The following is a 21110-nucleotide window of genomic DNA, read 5'->3' on the forward strand; positions in this document are numbered from 1 at the left end:
TCGCGCATATTATTTTGCAAAATCATTCAAACCAATAGCTCATCAAAGGAAAGAAATGATGTTTAAAGAAGAGCCATAATCTATTTTCATAAACTGTGTACTCTTTCTTCCCCCACAGAACATCTTGTACTGCGGTTAATGACATTCAAGCACGATGTCTCCGGAGCACGTATTCGCATATTCGCAAGTATTGCATATATCTACCATGCATCAAACTATCAGGAATTATTGGCATTGTCTTATAGCGTCTACGAAGATCCAGACAGCACGTACATCTGGCAATAGTACGAGTTTTCTCAAATGACGGGTAATGCCGGAAATTGCCGAGTAACTCCGACAAGCTTCTTGTGAGGAGAATCTTTTTCTCTCGCGATCGACTTGTGTATTTTCCCCACGGAACAGTTAGTTATTCCGGGACGGATCTGAAACCACTGTATGCCTCGATAAATGAATTCTCGGGAATATTTATTGTATCTACGATCATCATACTGAATTGGTATAATGATCTGACAACTTGTTAGTTTGTAAGTCGGATTTTTTCAAGCTAACTGGATTAGTTATGGACTTAATTACAGGGTAAGGTATTATATGTTATACCTTTAATTGAATCACGCTTCAAGAGTTAATAGGTTGTAGCAACGAAAGAGAAAAGGCGTGTGCAATTCAGAGGTTTTTTTCAAGATTATTTATGAGTAAGTGTATGTGCATAAATGTGCCCCGAATTTATATCATTTTTATGATCTCATAAATATATAACATTATCGAATGCGCATGAATATGTTTGATTGTAATAATCTTATAAATGTATAACATTATGTTATACGCATGAATATGAGCCGAATTTATTTCATTGTAATGATCTTATACATTTTTAACATAATGTTAGGCGCATAAATATGCACCGAATTTATTTGATTATTATGATCTCATAAATGTATAACATTATGTTATACGCATAAATATAAGCCGAATTTATTTCATTATAATGATCTTCTGTAATAAATATACAACATTATGTTGTGGCAAAGTTAATCATAAATTTGAGGATTCATATTATGAATTCAATATATTACTATACTGACTCATGCTTGATTGTACTCAACTAAATTAGGTTATAGGGATCTTCGTTCACCGATTATATATTGCGACATTATTCTTTCAAACTCTTGTAAAATTATGTTAATTCAACAAACGTTTACTCACAAACTTCAAACAGTTACTTTCAGATACACAGTTTAATAAAATTTTGTATTTTGTAGCCAAAAATCATTTATTTTTAAATAGCGTTAGTAGCGATTTTCTGCAAAATAGAGTATTCGTGTAGCATTGTTCAAAATGTGTTATTAATAAAGCTCTAATCTGAAATTGAGATGATGTTTTATTATTGTTACAGGCGTTTTGTTCACTTGATCTTAATTGTTTCGATGTCTGGTCCCATAAAACGTGAATTAGACTCTTTAATCAAGTAGCCTACACTTGTTTCGATTGGATCTTCTTTTATGTTGTTTAGAAATGAAATATACACAAGTTCCTGAAACAACTTTCTCCGAAATATTTATGAGGAGTGCACACGAAAAATTACAATGATAAATACAAAAAATAGCTGTGGTTGGCAAAATCGTCTTTCTTACACGCTATATGCTGTTTCGGTAGAATGGATTAGCCTTATTTTTATCTGGAAAACCACGATCTGCTTCCTACGGTTATTAATCTTAACAAAATATTGGCAATATCCGCAGACAAAATTTGAGGGCTCGACGCGAAGTAGTCGTTATTCCTCATATTTGTTAGTATATTTACGACTGTTTCGCGCTGAGCAATCGAAACCTGCACTAGCGATTCATAATTGACGCTCGCAAATTGTGACGGAGCAATATGCAATTACAGACAGTTTTCTGAGTGCTTGACGTAATAACAATATGGGTGTATGGTACATTCCGATATAAACAACGGTATGCCGTACCCTTTTATAGCACAAAAAATGCTCCGTGACATCATATTTTCGGGGTAAGACTGTTATGTAAATATGTTTGTACTTCCCAAGCCGAACAGAGTGCCGTTGTTCCCCTTTCCGAACGTTTAGCCGATTTGTTAATGTTAACAACGTTGTTAACGTTATCGTTGTATACGTAATCGTTGTTAACGTAATCGTTGTTAACGTAATCTTTGTTAACTTTCAAATTGTTACCAGGGACGTACCTAGGGTATTTTTGAATTGTACGCCCGTACACTCTTGTGCTAAGTGTCGACAAATGATAGGCTTTCTTTACTTCGGTCACAATGTTTTATTGGTGGACGCGAGGGTGTCCCCTGATTTGTTTTTGAAGAACACAGTTGTAAAGGAACCATTTTCAAGTATTATGTACGCTAACGTTTAGTCAAATGAAGTCAAACTTTAACCAATGTAAAGAATGTATAATAATTATTATGCATTAACAGTAAATACCCCCTTAGACTTCTTTAATAAGTTTTGGTTTCGAGTTTTAACCATTTGCCATTTCGATGAAGTTTAAATTCGCGTGTACGACCAGGCGTATTGGAGTATGCTTAGGTACGCCCCTAGTTACAATGTTTGTGACGACTGTTTCAGCTGTACTTGTTTTGTTTCAATATGTTTACATGACATAATATAGTTCATGTTTCAAAGTTAACAACGATGGCGTTAATCACATTGTTAACTATAGCGTAAAATACTGGATTATATGCTAACATATTTTAATATAACAAGTGCACTAAGAAAAGTGTTGTAATATTGTTATCACATTAAATAATGTTAAAAATACTGCCGAATACAAGTTTATCCATTAAACTTTCAGGGGGGGGGGGGAACGATTTAAAAGTTAACAATGGTGACGTTAACAACGTTATTAACTTTAACAACGATCTGAACAATCAGCCCAATGCGTTTTACTGTATGCAAACATGAAGTTTCATTAAGATTGGACCAGTTGTTTCAGAGTAGTTTTAACAAAGATCTTAATCAATACATCAATATTCAAAATACCATTAGATCGAAGCTTTAGGATAATATTGAAATATTACAATAGCAATTACTGGGTTATATAAGCCCCATGTGACTAATATCCATACATTCAACATGCATAACTAAGTTGAATTTACCTGTGTGGATTATTACGACACAGCTAGTAGCTTCATTGCAGACATCCGGGCAAAGAGGTTCATTTTATTCAGTTCGATGTCATTCTGTCTATATAATGATATATAATGCCCAGATGTCCAATAATATTCTGGTTCAAAGTGCCATAACTTTGCTAATACATGGCCAATATTTATGTTACATCGATATGAATTTCTATGCTGTATGATGAAACCATTTTGCCCAAATGTGCAATAATAGTGTGCTTCAAAGTGACATTACTTCATTTATACATGACCAATATTTATGTAAAAACAATATGAACTTCTTTGCTGCATATTGAATGCATATGTCGATGTTTAATTGATGAAATTGGTGTCGGTAAATATTTTTTTTTTTAAACTTTGTTAGAATTAAGTTTAAATTATGTATCTTAATGATCATACATCAAACAGCGATTTGCAGATACCAAGTCAATTTCAACTAAAGTTCGTAAATCCAAGCCTAAAATCATTTATTTTTAACAGCGTCACTAACGTTTTCTGCAAAAGAGAGCTTTTTCTGTCCTATTCTTAGGAAACTAAAAACCAAAACATCTGCAGTTCAAACTTTTGATGATGAAATAAGCATTTTGTCGATATTTCACACACGATAAAAAAACGATAGATCGCTGATTTTCACATTAAGTTCAAAAATAGATGTTTTATGCAATTTTTTTTCTTAAACCGTTAAAAAGTTGTCAAAACGGCAAATCATTGAGAATGCAGCTTTAAAAGCAAGCTTTTGTGATATTGTTTGGTATAATGTTACATATTCTCTAAGTACTCATAAAAACTTTTTAAAACTACCTTAGCTTTATGACAAAGGCATCTCATTGATACACGCAAAACCCATTAGGACAACCAGGCTCTAGCATAAATGCATCTACGATTGAGCTGGATTTATAACGGAACATATCTGAAAGTGACGTTGATGCATAATAGTCGAAATGAATACGCCTGATTAGTTTCACCACAATTGGACTACATAGGTTTGCTGTTTTCACGACGGAAACATATTACAAGACCGGTTCAATGGCGGATGTAAAATTTAGCGAGAAAAGAATTCGGACAGTGTGATGGGTTTGGTTCTACTTAATTGTACTTCGGTTATATCGAATATTCGTTATTTCAAAATATTTCCCGATGTCCCCTGGACTTCGACATAACGGGTTTTTTCGACTGTATTAATATCAGTGGAGTAGTCTAGACCGTTTATGTCTCTAAACAAGGTTTAATACTTGGTTGGTCCCTGTAGATTTCACTGTATCATTGCTAATTAAGTTTGGTCGTTCTCAGCTCAAGTGGCCCTGTACCTTGACAATTCGGATGCAAACTTTATACCACTAAACAAGGTTTATATTTGAACATTTGAATAGTTGGCTTGTCGCTGTACATTCCAATTGCTAATAGAACTTGGTCGTTTTCAGCTCTAATTGCCCTGTACCTAGACAATTTGGGCGCATACTTTATGCCTATAAACAATGTTTGTATTTCAACATTTGACTACTTGGCCTGTCTATGTATATTTTACTGTTTACTTGCTAACACAATTTGGTCGTTTTCAGCTCAAGTGGCCCTATACCTGGACAGTTCGGATGCATACTTTATCACTCTAAACAAGGTTTATATTTTGAACTGTATCCCTTTTTACCTGTGGACAATTTGGCTTGTCGCTGTACATTGCACTGCATAATTGCTAATAAAGTTTCGTCGTTTTCAGCTTAAGTGGCCCTGTACCTTGACAGTTCCTGCGGAGCTGGTGTGGAATGGAACACCACAAACAAGCGGTCTCAAGCCTGAACAAGAGCAACCATGCCGTACCGCATATTAAAATCTCTGGAGCCAAAACTGATCCGAAATCCAGGAAAATCAGCGGCGCTGACAAACCAGTCGTTCCAAATAAGACAGTTAAAGATTCACTGGTCGTTAGTTATCCTGTCCGTGAAAGAAGCCGGGATAAAGGTTTGAAAAAGCCGCCGCAGGCAGTGGATATTAAAAATGAAAACAGTCAAAGGAACGATGCACTTCAGACAAAACCAGAAACAAAGCCTAAAATTAGTAACACTAATGGAACAAGTGCGATGGTTGGTGATAAACAAGAGATCAATCAAAAGGCTGGAAAATATCCGATGCGTCGGGCTGCGTCAGTTGACATCGGAGGACTGGGAAGGAAAAAGAAAAGCAAGAAGAAAAAGATTAAGGTAGATCAGGCGTCGTTGCTTGCTCAGCACGCAGCGTCAAAAGAAACCCTTCCACAAGGCCATCCCCAACGTAGCGGAAGTCTGGGGACAAGGCCAAACTCGCTCAATCTCAAAAACACAACATCCGTTCCAATTCCATCCGACAATGCAGTATTTCCTACCCCTGTACCCGTCAAGCGACATTCCATTTCAGCAGTTTCCTACAAGGAACGAAAATCTAGCGTCACCGCAAATTCCATTTCCCCGGAAGTATCGCCAAACGATACATCAGCCATCCTGCCACCGAAACCCAAGCAGAAGCAGCCGAAATGGCGGAAGGCTGACAGCGATACGGTGGAGTTTTCAGACCCTGAGGACGGCTGGTATAGCACGTTCCCTACAGGTGAAGGTTACCGGAAACATGGTCTTAAGTACACGTTTCCTAGCGCTCCTTACATTAAACTACAATCGCCTGTGATACGAAAACGTTGGTTCAGATACCTCATTTTCTTGTTATATGCAATCATGGTCTTCCTGTTATTTGTTCCTGTTACTGCTATAATTCTTGTATTGTTACCAGTGTGTGCGTTTTTTAAGGCGTTCCTTGTTTGTTGTTGCACGTGTTGTAACGTGCAAAATCAGGGATGTTGTATGTGCGGTCAGCGTCTCTCGGTGACGGAGCGCTTCTGGCTGCAGACTGAACAGCGCTCCCCTCAAGTGGTACAGAGCCTCGTCATTGTGGAGTTCGGGTTATCCGTACCCCAGATAGTCAACCTAGTCAACAACCGCCTTGTGTTAGCTAAGGGCGAGGACGGAAGCCGACTGTACCCGCGATTTTCCCAAAGAATCGCGCAGACTTGCTCAGACCTAATTTGGCAAGAGGACCGCAGTTTTTTCATCCATAACCACGTATCAGCTATGCCACGGGGGATCGAATCTCTGGAGGACCTTCAGGACTACATATCGGACCTGGCGTCTCGTCCGTTTGTGTTTGATCGTCCATTGTGGGAAGTCCAGGTGCTCACAGACTTCGGGGACCTACGTGACACGGTCATCCTCTTCCGTATGCACCCATGCTTGGAGGACGGCGTGTCCATGGTGAAGATTCTCTACAAGTCGATAGCGGATGTGGAGCCTGTCACCACAGTTCCGCCTCTCCTCGGCAGGGTCAGCTGTATGGATAATATAAAATCTATATTTGAAAGTCCTATCAAACTCTTCAGTAAGATACTATTGCCAAAGCAGGATTTTAACTTGTTACACGGTGAGCATATACATCTCTCAGGTAGAAAGGTGATCACATGGTCAGACCCATTTAGTTTGTCTTCCGCAATTAAAATCAAACAAGTGTCGCGCAGCACGTTAAACGAAGTGTTCATGTCCGTGGCAGCTGGCAGTATTAGAAATTACTTAATATTGAATGATATCCATCATCCGTACGACATTCAAACAAGCATTCCAGTGTATTACGGTACTAATAAACACGACTCTGGCGTCGGAAACGATGTTCTGTTCTTGAAGGTGCGTCTGCCCACAAACACAGAAGGGGCCGTGCCTCGTTTATGGCAGATGAAGGCGGAAATGGACCAAGTTCGTGGCTCATCTATGTTTGCTATCACTCGACGGATATTTAAATTATCTTACCACTTACTATCAGAATCATTGTGGAATAAATTATGGATTTACATTCTACGAAAGTGTTCGTGTATAGTGTCATCCTTACCCGGACCGGAAGTATCTCTGCGCATGTCATCTAAACAGATCAAGACCATATTTTATTGGTTCCCTCCAGTGGAGCACGTGGCGCTCGCTATCTCGTTCTTCACGTATGGAGACCGGATACAGATGGCGGTGTCCGCGGACCGCGCCGTCCTCCCCAACCCAGAGCTCATCGCTAAGGACTTCGTCTACCAGGTACTGTTACAATTCAATAAACCGCCCTTTAAGGAATTCAATTCTTGTCAAATTTAATTTATATACAAATATGTAAAAAGTAGTAGTAGTTACCGTATAGTTTATTCACCACGTTTGTGAATTTGAATGACAGGGCTACTCCATGTAATATTACGATTATCGTGTGATAGATATTCTCTTTTTTTAAGGATGAAGTATTGTTTTTGTTCATTATTGTAAATGATGAAGAGCGTCAACGTGTCATGTTTGAACAAATAAGTTGTTGTTGTTGTTGTTGTTTTTTGAAGGTTAAAATACTATGTTGTAAAATTATTCTGGTTTAAACATGTTTTATTGATTGAATGAATTCCACTCGTATCAATAAAGTATAAGATTATCAACTAACAATCGAAAATGTGGGTCGAATACCTTATTTCTAGAACGTATACCCTAGTACCTTAATTCATTAAGCCAAGTTAATACCCTATGAAACCTAATATAATTTCAAAAATAACAATCAACAATAATGGAGTATTAATCCTGGGGAACGGCCAATTACATGACATCTGGGAGTGATGGCTTCTTGTCCAAACTGTTTTCACCTGGGTGGCGACTGAAGCTTATCTCGAAAATACTTGATTTACAACTTTCGTTTTATAGGTACACATGGAAGAACCTAAATAGAGTTTGTATATTTGTATTTTACTGTTCCCTATCTTGAATTTCAAACAATATTTCAAAGGAAAATGATAAAAATTATTAGCTCAATTAAATAGGTATAAAATCAACAAAACCTAATCAACCATGAAATATGGTGCTCGTCGGATATCAGTTAGGCGAAACGAAAAAAGATAATTTCGACGATTTCGTCGCTTTCCGGCGATAATCGGTGAATTTCTGAAACTTAATTGACATTTAATAGAAGGCAACTGCATTCAGTACGTTTCAGGAAATTAGCAGAACACACTGGGCCATAGTTCCATTTTTATGGATATAAACAATATTTGTGTCTCTTAATAGTATCCCAAGACGAAGTGCAAGCAAAAGAAATTGTGTCGCTTAGTAGTATGAGGTGCAGTCAAAAAGTTCCTGATCTCTGGCCTTTGGTAGACTGGTTATATATTGCATAATTATGACGCCGTTAGCAGCTTCGAAAAGGGGTTGTACGCAGAAAATTTTAATAAGTGGGTAGATTGACACAGAAAATGTATAGAATGTTAAGGGCAAGACTTTGAAAAACATTGACTAGCATACAAGCGCCTGTGCTGACGTAATTTCATGAGTGAACGTTTACAGTACGTCGTTTCCTTGTTCCGCGAAGTGATCCGTACAGTGTGAGTTATGTTTATTTGCTATGTAAAATTTGATTGTTTTATGTATGATTAAAAAAGTAATATATGTACAGTACTGTAGAATATAGTTTTTGCTTTAGTTCGATGCAATTTTATTTTTCTAACCTAAAAACTGACAACAGTTCAAAGCCAATCCGGGAACGTTTTGACTGTACCTCGTATGTCGTTGTACTCCGACAAAGTGCAAGCAATAGTATTTGTGTCGCTTAAAAGTATTTCGATTTGCTAATACGAAGTTCAAGCAACAGTTTTTGTGTCGCTTAATAGTATTTCGATTTGCTTATACAAAGTTCAAGCAACAGTTTTTGTGTCGCTTAATAGTATTTCGATTCGCTAATACGAAGTTCAAGCAACAGTTTTTGTGTCGCTTAATAGTATTTCGATTTGCTAATACAAAGTTCAAGCAACAGTTTTTGTGTCGCTTTATAGTATGTCATTGTGCTTAGACGAAGTGTAAGCAACAGTTTTTGTGTCGCTTAATAGTATTTCGATTTGCTTATACGAAGTTCAAGCAACAGTTTTTGTGTCGCTTAATAGTATTTCGATTTGCTTATACGAAGTTCAAGCAACAGTTTTTGTGTCGCTTAATAGTATTTCGATTTGCTAATACGAAGTTCAAGCAACAGTTTTTGTGTCGCTTAATAGTATTTCGATTTGCTAATACAAAGTTCAAGCAACAGTTTTTGTGTCGCTTAATAGTATTTCGATTTGCTAATACGAAGTTCAAGCAACAGTTTTTGTGTCGCTTAATAGTATTTCGATTTGCTAATACGAAGTACAAGCAACAGTAATTGTGTCGCTTTATAGTATGTCATTGTGCTTAGACGAAGTGTAAGCAACAGTTTTTGTGTCGCTTAATAGTATTTCGATTTGCTAATACGAAGTCGAAGCAACAGTAATTGTGTCGCTTTATAGTATGTCATTGTGTTTAGACGAAGTGTAAGCAACAGTATTTATGTAGCCTAGTAGAATGTCAACGTGCTCAGATGTTCTGAACGTTTTTTGCTTATATTTATGCTTATGTTTGACTGTCAATTTCAATGTTTAAGTTGATATATTTGGCTTCAGTAAATTTCAGAGAATAACAGCAGACAGTAGACATACCGGGACTCAAGATTCTCTTTGATCGATATTAACTCTCCTTATTTCAAACATGCATAAAAGATAAACACGTCTTATGATATGATTTCCCGTGGTTTATAGAGATTTATCAGTGAAATAAAAATGATACTTCACTGCTTCAAACAGTGGAATTAGATTTTGATAATTATCACTGTTTGGAAAATTTAGCCTACTCTCAAGTACAAATCAAACCCTGACGAACACAGGGCTGGGACACAAATTAAACAAAGTCATTGTCGAAATGACATTGCTTTCGCATACAGATGCGCGTGCTTCTCTGGAAAAAATACAATTAACTGTCACTTTAGATTCCTTTTAGGCATAAAATTGGAATTGTTTAGGTTGCATGAATGTTTAACAAGATATAATCTGTATTGACGAGACATTGTCTTGAAATACAGGAACTTCCCATAGGGACCCGCTCTCCTATAAATGAGTTATTAATGTTTCGCAGGGAACAATTTTAAATGTACGCCTAGAAGACGGCATGTCATTTGTTAACGTTTATCATTTTGTCAAGAATTCGGGATGGATGTTGCAAGCCTTTACATATCATGCAACGCATTAAGTGCCCCCCCCCCCCCCCCCCCCTCGAGCAAACACATATATTCGATGGCCATTCCAAATAACGTTAAAACTGTACGTTAAACATTAAATAGAGGGAATTATTGTATTTTATACATATCAAAGAAATTGTCCGAGTCCTCTCTAAATGCGCAAAGTTGCATTTATATAGTACACTGATTTTCCTTGATGTATTTTTATTTTATATATGTTACAGTAAATAGATTTCTTTACAACAAAACTTTATGAAAAATACTTATTAATGGTAGCGAGTTTGTAACCGTGTATTTAACTGCAGAAAGCGCAAAAATATTAAATGATTGGTGAATGCTAAAAGATTTACTGTGTTATACTTTCGCCTCATAAGATAGAAATATCGTATTTTATGCGTATTTCTTTCAAATTCAACTCGGAATCATTCGTATGAACCGTTGTTTCAACATTTATTTATTTTTTATGTAAAAATAAAACAATGGTATTAATTGTAATAAATCTTATTTGGGAATAAGAGGGCATCTTCAAATATGTTAGGGAGAGCAAGACGGCGCAAAACAATGACGTCAATTGACTTTATTTCGATATGTGCATAATTGCATTATTCAGCATTAAAATAACTATATCTTTGTTTATTTTAAATAAGATTTCGACTACTGAGTAAAAATATGTCTCAACAACGTAACCTTTGCAAAATTGCACCAATGGTACAGTTCCTTTTATTGTTTAAAGGGACACTCTTATTCCAAATTAATGCATACACATGTATAACAGACATCAATTTTGAGTGATAAATCTTTAACTTCTTACTTAATTATGTATTTATGGAAAATATTAATAACTGATAACGAGTGTGTAATCGTGTATTGAATAGTTGAAAATGCAAAAATATTCAATGATTAGTGAGTGCTAAAATATTTACTGTGATCTACTATCGTCTCATAAGGTAGAAATACTGTATTGTGTGCACCTTTCTACAAACTAAACTGGGTTTAATTTAAAAGAACCATTGTTTTCGACAATTATTCATCCTTTTTGGTTTAATAAAGCAAATGTTTTAAATGTAAAAAAACAATATGTGGGAGTAAGAGTACATTTTTAAGAAGCACATCACACTGAGATAACGTTGTTATGGATGGCAAAACGCACAACTTTTCATCATCATAACACTTAGATTTACAATGCAGAAAATACAATAAACGTTCGATATATGCAGTTAGCATTTCCACAATTGCTAAAATGATACCCACGGAAAATATAATGGCTTTTGAGATAAGATCTACCAATACGCATTCAGACACTTAACGGAACATTTTCTGAGCAGAACAACACGTTTGTAAACACCTACATTGTTAATTAGTTATGCTGGCGTCGACCTACCTGGGAATATTACATATACATACTGGTTAACATACTGAACAGTTGAATGATTAATAACGGGTATGTACATTATTGTTTCATTAGCCTGGCGTTTATCTGAGCAATCTGGCCTGCTGGCATCATATGGCCTATGATAATAATTGATGGCAGACATTTTTCAGAGAGTACCTGGAATTACTCTGTTTTAAAGTGACTCGCTCATGTTTTTGTTGTTTTTTTGTAAAATACACTTTTTTGTTTGACAAAATAAGGTGTTGCAAATTATAAGGCGTGTTAAAACTAAGTTTCTGACGGCTGGCACCTTAAAAAATGTTGATTTATGCCCAAATATTGTTTTTGAAGTCCACAATTTTAAAAAGCTTTTGTAATGCGACTCAACAAGGCTTAAAGATGATGTTATCCTTATGTATGAGTATAAGTCGTTGTGGGTGTGAGGTTTTGTTGTCATGTGTCTATTTTTCCTGAAGTGTACCGGCGTGAGTTTGCGCCCCAGAAAGATTATGTTTATATACTTAAAGTGTATTCTATGCTGCAATTTCGCTATCAAAGAGTAAAATAGTTATAAAATAAATGTGAACATGCAGCTTTAAGATCTAGCAATAAGAGTTGGACTGTATTCGCAAAATTACACGTTTATAAACACCCACAATGTTAACTAACAATGCTTCAGTCGACCTACCTGTGAATATTACATACATACCTGTTTTCTACAAGAACAGCCATGTGATTATTACTGGGTATGATCAGCATTGTTTCATTAGCTTTGTATTAATCTAAGCAATCTGGCCTTCCGATGATTACAATCTAAGAGAATACCAGACATTGGTCTGTTGTAAAGGAACACAATCAAGATTGATGCTAAAAACTTTTTTTGTACTTTAAAACATTATCAAATTTAACTTATACGACTTTAAAGCTGCACTCTCACAGATTGAACGTTTTGACAACTTTTTATTGTTTGTCTGTGAACGAACTATTTTTTGCAAAATCCATTGAAACCAGTGATATAAGACTACTGACAAAAAAAATCGCATTTTTTTTATATTTAAGTTCAAAAATTAATGTTTTATGCATTTTTCTTAAACCGTTACTAACGGTTTAAGCCATAAAACATTAACTTTTGAACGGATATATGCAAATATGCGATCTGATCTTTTGTCAGCAATCTTTTATCATTGGTTTGCAGATATTTACGCAAAACTTTGCTCTTTCCAAGACAAAAAAAAAGTTTTAAAAATGGTTAATATGTGAGAGTGCAGCTTTAATGCTGCAATAAAACAAAACAAAAAATGCAAATGATTAAGTTACAGATAAAAAAAAAATAGCAATATTCTTGCGCTATTTTAACTGAGGAATTTGTGGCAACGTAGTTATAAATAAAAAAAACATTCATGAAAGCTATTTTTCTTTTTTATTTGTACCTAAATCATATTTGTTTTTATCAATAAATTCAAATGATTTAAAGATGATGACGCACATTTTTTGGAATCAATCTATATTGTGCGCCTTTAAGTTTCTAAGACTACGTCTCGTCAATGGTTTTATAGAATTAACATTTACTTTTCAAGGAAATATGAGTGTTGTGGCAATGTTGAACAGTTATATATTTTTTATCTGTACCTTAAAGTGACACTCTTATTCAAACTCAATACATACACATGTATAACAAACATAAATTTTGACTGATAAACCTTTACATATTTACTAAATAATGCTTGTATGGAAAATATAAATTACTGATAACAAGATTGTAATCGTTTATTTAATAGTATAAAGCGCAAATATATTTAATAATTGGTGAATGCTAAAAAAATACTGTGGTCTACTTTCGACTCATGTGGTAGAAATACCATATTTTATGCGTATTTCTTTCAAATTCCACTGGGTATCCTTCATAAGATACATTGTTTACGACATTTATTCATCCTTTTTAGAATGTTTAAACCACATTATTAATTGTGGTCATCTTATTTGGGAGTAAGAGTGCATCTTTAATCATGCGCTTTTTTTTGTTTTTATCATTAAAGCCAAACGAATTAATTCAAACATGAAAAATGTTTTTCAATAAAAACAGCAACATATGTAATAATTTATATCTGCATCGACTCATATTGTGCTCCTTTAAAAGAGTGTACCGTTTGGGAAATATGGCTTTCAGAGCCAAAGGATGTCCCAGGATTTCGAATATAACAAAAAACGTGAACCACTTTGGTAATGTATTGTTTGGAATGTCGGGTATATGATGAAAACGCGCTTTTCCTGAAAAGCACGTGCAAAAGCAAATTCTTTGTAGTTTATTTTGATAGCACTATATCATCTAATTTAACAAACTGCATTTTAAGCCTACTCCCGCTGTGAATTGTATGAAAATATATTTGATTGAGCTCATTGTCGATAGAACGATATTGATAACACGGGCACTAAACACCAGCTTCACCAGTTTTCGGTGGCATAAGCGGATCCAAAGGGGGTGGGGCGCACCCGGCGCCATCCTTGGCACCCCAGCGTATAATAACCTGGGCAAATCAGGTGTAAAAATCTCGTACTCATGAATAATTATTGAGGTGAAATCCAGCCGCTTGTTGGTCGCAGGAGACACACCTCATGCGATGCGGAAATTGGCCGAGAAATTACGGATGTAATCTCGGTTCAAAATAGTCCAATGAGATCACGGCTTACAAATCGTTTTAAGCAGGATGTTGTTAAATATGCCGATAGCTCTTCAAAGAGAGTCTTTCCTTTTTGTTATTGGCTATTTCATTGGTCGGAAAATGCTTATGAATATTCAAAACTCACGAGGTTTCCCTAGCTAACTTGCCCAGGGTATCATATAGTTTATAATACGCTGGGGTGCCGAGGAAGACCCGGCGTGCGCCCCATCCCAACCCCCTATAATCGTCGAAGTTTACATCTGATTTCAATATAGGAGGAAAAAAGTAAAAACCAAAACGCGCCCAAGCCCCCCTCCAAACACTATAAACCAAATAAAATTTCGATTCTGAGAGATGGGCGAAAATCAAAATTTTATGCCACTAAGTTACGCACCCTCTAACATCGAATCCTGGGTCCGCCCCTGGGTGGTGCAAAGAAAATGAGCTGTCGACACTTCCGTGGTGCAGCTGTGCCTTGTGTTTACTTCTTAAGTATGATAAATATTTTATTTGATAATTCTATTAAACGGACATATTTCAAACATTGGAGAATGTTATACCGTGTAAGAGCACTTTTACGTAATATTAAGTTGCCATAAAATGAATTCCAAATTATTAAGAATGGGCGGAGTGAGCTTATTTAACGAGCCCTTTTAAATCAGTAAGATATTACTTCATGTCATTTATCTGACTTAGAATGGTACCTCATTGGCTCATACACTGACAACGCAAAATTTGATGCAGGGAGCCTTTTAACACCCACGAAAGGTGAAATTCTTCTTGACTGAATCTAGTTCTTTATGATTGCCCACCTGCAATTTCCAGCAATTTCATTGGCTAAAAATGTAGGTTGTATTCTTAAACTCTATAAGGTTTATAAAGGTTTCTCAGGACTGGCAAATACCAAAACTCGTCAACAACTTTATTACAATGTTTTGAATATCGAATATATACATACAAATGCACTGTTTCTGAAAGTCAACCGCTGTTGAACGGTCTTTGCAATTAATTTTGATGACATTGCGGTGTTCTCTTGGCTTACTGTTAAATACACGTGCACAGTGTTCATGCAACTAATTAAGTTAATGTGTAAATCAGAGAATTACTCATGGCAAATTTGACGAAACTTTGGTGCTAGGAAAAACAATACAGAACTTTGATTTTAGAAGTTTTTATTCGGAGCAAAATGTTGCCTTCCGACGATATTATTTATGACGCATTTTTTCGGTCAGGTGGTATATACACACTGAAAAGTTAACATAAATTTATTTATATTCGTTGTCAATAATTCAGTTTTTTTTACTAAATATAATGTCGAATGCATTGTCGGATTTTGTCTTACACTACATGATCGTCCAATCGGCAGCATTGTTGTGTTTCCAGTTAAGTTTGTATAAACGTTGTTTGTTTTGATTTTGTAAAAATAATACTGCGCCTTCAATATGGCAGAGCGTAATGCGACGGATAAAAGTGGTTTAATGGTCAAAGGAAAGTTACAAATTGGGAAAAAAGGAGAAAATGATCACATTTCACATGTTCGTAATGAGAAATCTGTCGAAATACATGTTTCAAATTTAACTTTTCAACATTTGCATAACACTCACATGTCCTTTAAATACAAATATAAATTACTAATAAACCATCTAACAGATGTAGTCTAAGGAACTTTAGGCATATAAGGTACTACGAAGCTGTAAGAATGTGGCCCCAGTTTCTCGAAAATACTCGATAAACTGTACCATTCCACAGCCTAGCTTGATTTAAAATATCAAATGTTTAACTCCGTCAGAATCATACGCTCCTAAATACAAGATACAAGAATCTGTATTTAAAGTCGGATATATCTTAATGCACCAGTCAATTGTAACCACGCCCCCCCCAAGGTCCGGGGAATAGCGGGGACTTTGTCTTCCGGTCCAGCCAACCCCGGATAAAATCCCCGCCCTGCGGGGACGAACTGATGGTAAAACCCCGGCGAAATGCCCCTCACCCCAGAGACTCTATATAAGACCAATCTCCGCTAAATTTGGCGCTAAGACAAAACCACCGCGGTCACCCGGCCCTGCAGGGCCACCTGGAAAGTAAAAACACGGCTTTTTTCCCTGGCTATCCCCGGTATAAACCCGGACCTGGGGGGGGGGGGGGGCGTGGTTACAATTGACTGGTGCATAACAAAAAACATTAGCTCAATAAGCTATATTTCGACATGAATAACAAACATACCTAACATATCAAAATATAACAATGAGCCTGACATTGAAATAAGGTCACATGGTTTAACATATATACAAGTATAGGTACAAGTATTTACAAAAGCCATTCCTTATTATATTCATGCATACAATTACAAAAAGTAAGATGGATTAGAGTATTGAAAACAGTGATACCATCAACAAGTTCAGTATGTGTATACCACGTGATAAATTGCGTCATAAATGCCTCATCGGTAGGTAATTGTTTGCTTCGAATGAAGACTTTAAACAAAGATAACTTCATTATTTCTTCACCATTTAAAATGAAGCATAGCGCACAGTGTGTTTATACCACGTGATAAATGGCGGCATAAATGCTACGTCGGAAGGCAATATTTTCTTTGAAAAAAGACTTTAAACAAAGATATCTTCACTTTTTCATAACCATTTAAAATGAAACATAGCGCAGTCTACGCCGCTTACGAAGCCCCGCCTCCGGTCTTTAACCAGAGTTTAATTGAGAATCTAGTTTCTTAAAACACTTCGACAAACCTTTTCTCAATACGGCCGTCTGACGGACCACTGTAAAAACATTATTTTGGAAACAGGTTTGTCGAAGTGTTTGATAAAACTAAACACCTTATCAAACTCCGGTAATAAAACGAAGGCGGGCTCCTTAAGCGACATAGAATGTCCTTTGTTTAATTTAAAATGGTGAAGTAAAAGAAAAGTTATCTTAGTTTAAAGTCCTCATTTTGAGCAAAATGTTGCGTTCCGACGTAGCATATATGACATAATTTATCACGTGGTATAAACACACTGAAGTTATGGAAAACAGCTCTTAAAGATTAAATTGATAAATGTTTTGATAAGACAATTGAACAAGATATGTTTTAGAACATGAAGTGTTATTGGTTATTAACTCAATTATTTAAATCTGTACTGAATTCTTATTGCAACTTTTATGAAATAAAATAAATAAAGTTAACTCACACAATTTTGTTTGAAAAATATTAATGAACCGATTTTGTTTCCTTTCAATTTACAGTATTCCCCTACTTTAAAAAGTGTACCTAATTGGGTAAGAATTTGAGAATTTTCGAAAAACTCGGTTAAGAAATACCCCTGAAATCTACACGTTCAACGCGCAGAATAACAATTAGCACAGCATCAGTCGACCTACCTGAGAATGTTACATACGTACCAATGTTCTACTAGAACAGCGGGATGGATAATACCTGATATATGTATAGCATTGTTTCATTAGCCTTGCAAATCTTCTGGCATCACAATTCTGTTGATTCCAATTAATTGTGAACATTCCTTGGCCAGTACCAGACCTGTGTCTGTTTTGAGAGCGTATACTGTTTTGTAAATATGTCTGTCTTTCTTGTTTTGTACGTTGTCAATCGGAACTTCTCGGCTAGTTTCCATCGAAAACAACCTTGGATGTATGCCGGAACATCAATTGGTAAAGGTTTTTCGTAAAATTAATATTAACATTAATTAATTGTAGTTATATAAAGTATTATTTGTATTACTAAGTTCAAACTGGTTCCAAGTGAAGTGTATTATTGCATCAAAAATTTGTATTCTTAAGAGTGAAGTCCTAAGATTAAATTGAAATTACTTCGCGATCTGCCTGCAGAGAAGTTAAATGTAAAGAAATCTGGCATTGTGCACCGTCCATTTACATACAAAGTTGTGTTTTTTTATAGAAAATGGCAGAGGTGTTACGATTGGTACGTTAATTGTGTCTCGTGTAATGTTTGAGGTTAGACAACACTAAATATGTTTCCTATATAATGTATAGTTAATTGACTAAATTGCACGTGAGATAACATTGAATTCTAGTGCTTCACGACCTCAAACACGTATGGGCTGAAAGTTCAACTTGTGTACTTAACAATAAACAACTTCAGAAAAAAATGTTTCCTATAAGAATAATCAAATTGGTTGAACGTAACCACTGTGTATTGGGTACAAACAATGCAGTGAGCATGTAAACAATAAAGTAGGCCAAGCAGATCAGCTTATTCAGCCTGTTTTTGAAATAACAAATCCTTAAGCCTCGAAACATATCAATATGGTAAGTAACCAATGGTCTGTGATGGTATAACCATGCTTTGAATCACAGCCATGTGTTTATAAAACGAACAAAAACACACTGACTATTCACTTCCAAATTGGTGTAACTTGCCTTTGCTGGGCGTTGACCTTGTGACTTTAAACAAGGTCATTGTTAAAGGTTTGGCTGCTGGGCTAATTCCTTTAAATATTTTATTTTTCCAAGCCTTAAGTTGTCAAACGATTTGATAAATTCTAACATTCTCAAACACTGCAATAGTATGGCTCTACATGCCGTTAGAATCAATGAGTACTCTACATCGCCTTCAAAGACTTCTTGCGACTTTGTATTATAAGCTACACTGTTAGTAACTAAGGGTTTAATAAAGACAATGGAAACTGCAAGGACAATCCCATAAATTATGTTAAGAGACCCAAGGTAAGGGCCAAAACCACACTGAAATAGAGACACATACGTACACAATCACAAACAGACTGTACACGCAGTTGGGTGTGTGATTATGCACCTAACCTCACACTTGTCGCAATATGTTTGAATAATTACAAAATCAAAACTATAAACCTTAATCGAAGCCGACATTAACTTACATTTTTATAAAATGTCGTAAAACACAGATACGAGGAAAATATAGACTCTCTCCGAACCATATAATTCTTCGTAGACAATTTCAGTACATTACTGCATAAACATTGTGTAAGTTCATTGTTTATCTTACTTACAAGCAACACCTATTCCTTAAAACCACTTATGTTTCGTAATATTATTCACAAATTAAAACAACATATCAACGATTTCATTCACCTAGCGATTTGTGAGGGATAACCGAATTCTTGCGTTATTCCTCTTGGCTTTCAGTCAAATGCACGCGTAAAATGTGTTGGCGATGGTACTGCAAATATTGGAAATGTTTTCTCATCCTGTTGCAGCTATGTCACCACTTACTGAAGTATTGTCTCGAAATCATACTACACTGCGTGAAATATATGAATGCATATTTACTTTACATTGTGAACGAGCCAGTATTTGTAGGCCATGGGCATGCATTTGCTGATATTGCCAGCCAATAAACTGCAACTGTTAGCGCAGAACAGTGTTCGTGCAGGCGGTGGAGCAACCTGTAACCTTGTCTTGAAAATGCCATTCCGCGTACGTAATCATTAAAAAAATATTGAACAGGTTCTTTTCTGAATAAATCTAATCTGCTATGCATTAGAAAATTGCTTCTTCATTTCATATCTTCAATTCACAGTTTCTCTTCTTTAATGTTCAACAATTATTTCTAAATTAAACGGCTTCTTATCTAATGTTCACACTATTAAGTTTTAATAAATATTTCTGATTTAGAGGGTTTCTTGTTTAATGTTCAAACTTTTACGCTTCATCAATATTTCTAATTTAAATGTATTCCTGTTTAATATTCACACAAACAAGTTTCAACAAATATTCCTTATTTAAATGGTTTCTTGTTTCGTGTTTTAACTATGAAGTTTCAATTATTTTTCTAATTGAAATGGTTCTCTTATAAAATGATGGTCTCAATATTCGTTTAAGTTTCAACAAATAATTCTTGAAAGTGAAGGTATTGGTATCTTAGTTACACACAAACAAACAATAGTGAAGAACCACACGACCTTATCAACCTCAGTGGGTGGGGATATAAGCTTATTTATACTGGCACTAGGACAAGGCCCATTCGGCGAGTGCTCCGATAAGATTGTTAGTCATTTAAGGCTTTTTGGAGCATAATGCACAGATAAAGTGTAACCCTGTCCATAGCTACCCTGGTTCTTTAACGTGCATTAGTGTATAGCACTGTCACTCTGGACACTCATTTCATGTCCCTACCGGATGATGAGTAGTATTTTTGTAGTGTTGTGGCGAGGAATCGAACCTGCGACATCTGGATTGACTGTCAAACGAGTTACCTTAGACCATGGAACCCCCACTAAGTATCATCCTCAACAGACAGCAGTCATTTATATAGAAATAATTATGTGCAAAACTACAGAAAAAAGCTCAGTAGCCAACAGTTTAAACATAAACCCCGTTTGGCACAGGGTACACACCAAAGACATTAAACACAAGCTAATACATCATTTCAATGTCTAAAATTAAAAACATACAGGATACATACAAGTTCACCGACATAAACAGTCATAGACAATTCGATGGTCTGCGAGATGTATTATCCAGGTATGTGGAAGGTTTGTCTGTAAGATAGAGATTTACAAACTGTATCTGTTTTGTCCAAAAAATGTCTTAAATTAGTGGAACTTCATATTGTAAGGTAAAGCCGGCTTAGTGCCGGTGTTCTTTAAATATTTGTATTTATGGCTGGAAAAGGTCACGTCATAAAAACTTCATACTATATAACGGATAGGATGGTAGCAAAAAGCACCCCCCCCCACCCCCACCACCACCCAAAAAGGAAAAAAAAGCAAACTTATACACACCCGCGCCAAAAAAAAAACAAAAACCAAAACAGGAATCTCATCAGGCACCCTTGTGGTTTATACGTTTGTTACGCCGCCCTCCTCCTTCTTCTTATCATCATC

The 21110-nt window shown here is 35.8% G+C and overlaps 1 protein-coding gene across 2 annotated transcripts in view; it reads left to right on the forward strand.

Annotated features, from left to right (window-relative positions):
• Nucleotides 1–257: 257 nt before the first annotated feature.
• LOC128239463 (uncharacterized) overlaps nucleotides 258–21110 on the forward strand; it is a 36754-nt gene continuing 15901 nt past the window's right edge. The window contains exons 1-2 of one of the 2 annotated variants that reach the window (XM_052956104.1): nucleotides 258–576; nucleotides 4859–7232. In XM_052956104.1, coding sequence (XP_052812064.1) covers nucleotides 4905–7232 — 2328 coding nt within the window. In that variant the 5' untranslated portion in view covers nucleotides 258–576; nucleotides 4859–4904. The other variant, XM_052956105.1, reaches the window with a different exon arrangement.

The sequence above is a fragment of the Mya arenaria genome, chromosome 6 (genome assembly GCF_026914265.1).
Source record: "Mya arenaria isolate MELC-2E11 chromosome 6, ASM2691426v1".
Classification (NCBI taxonomy): Eukaryota; Metazoa; Mollusca; class Bivalvia; order Myida; family Myidae; genus Mya; species Mya arenaria.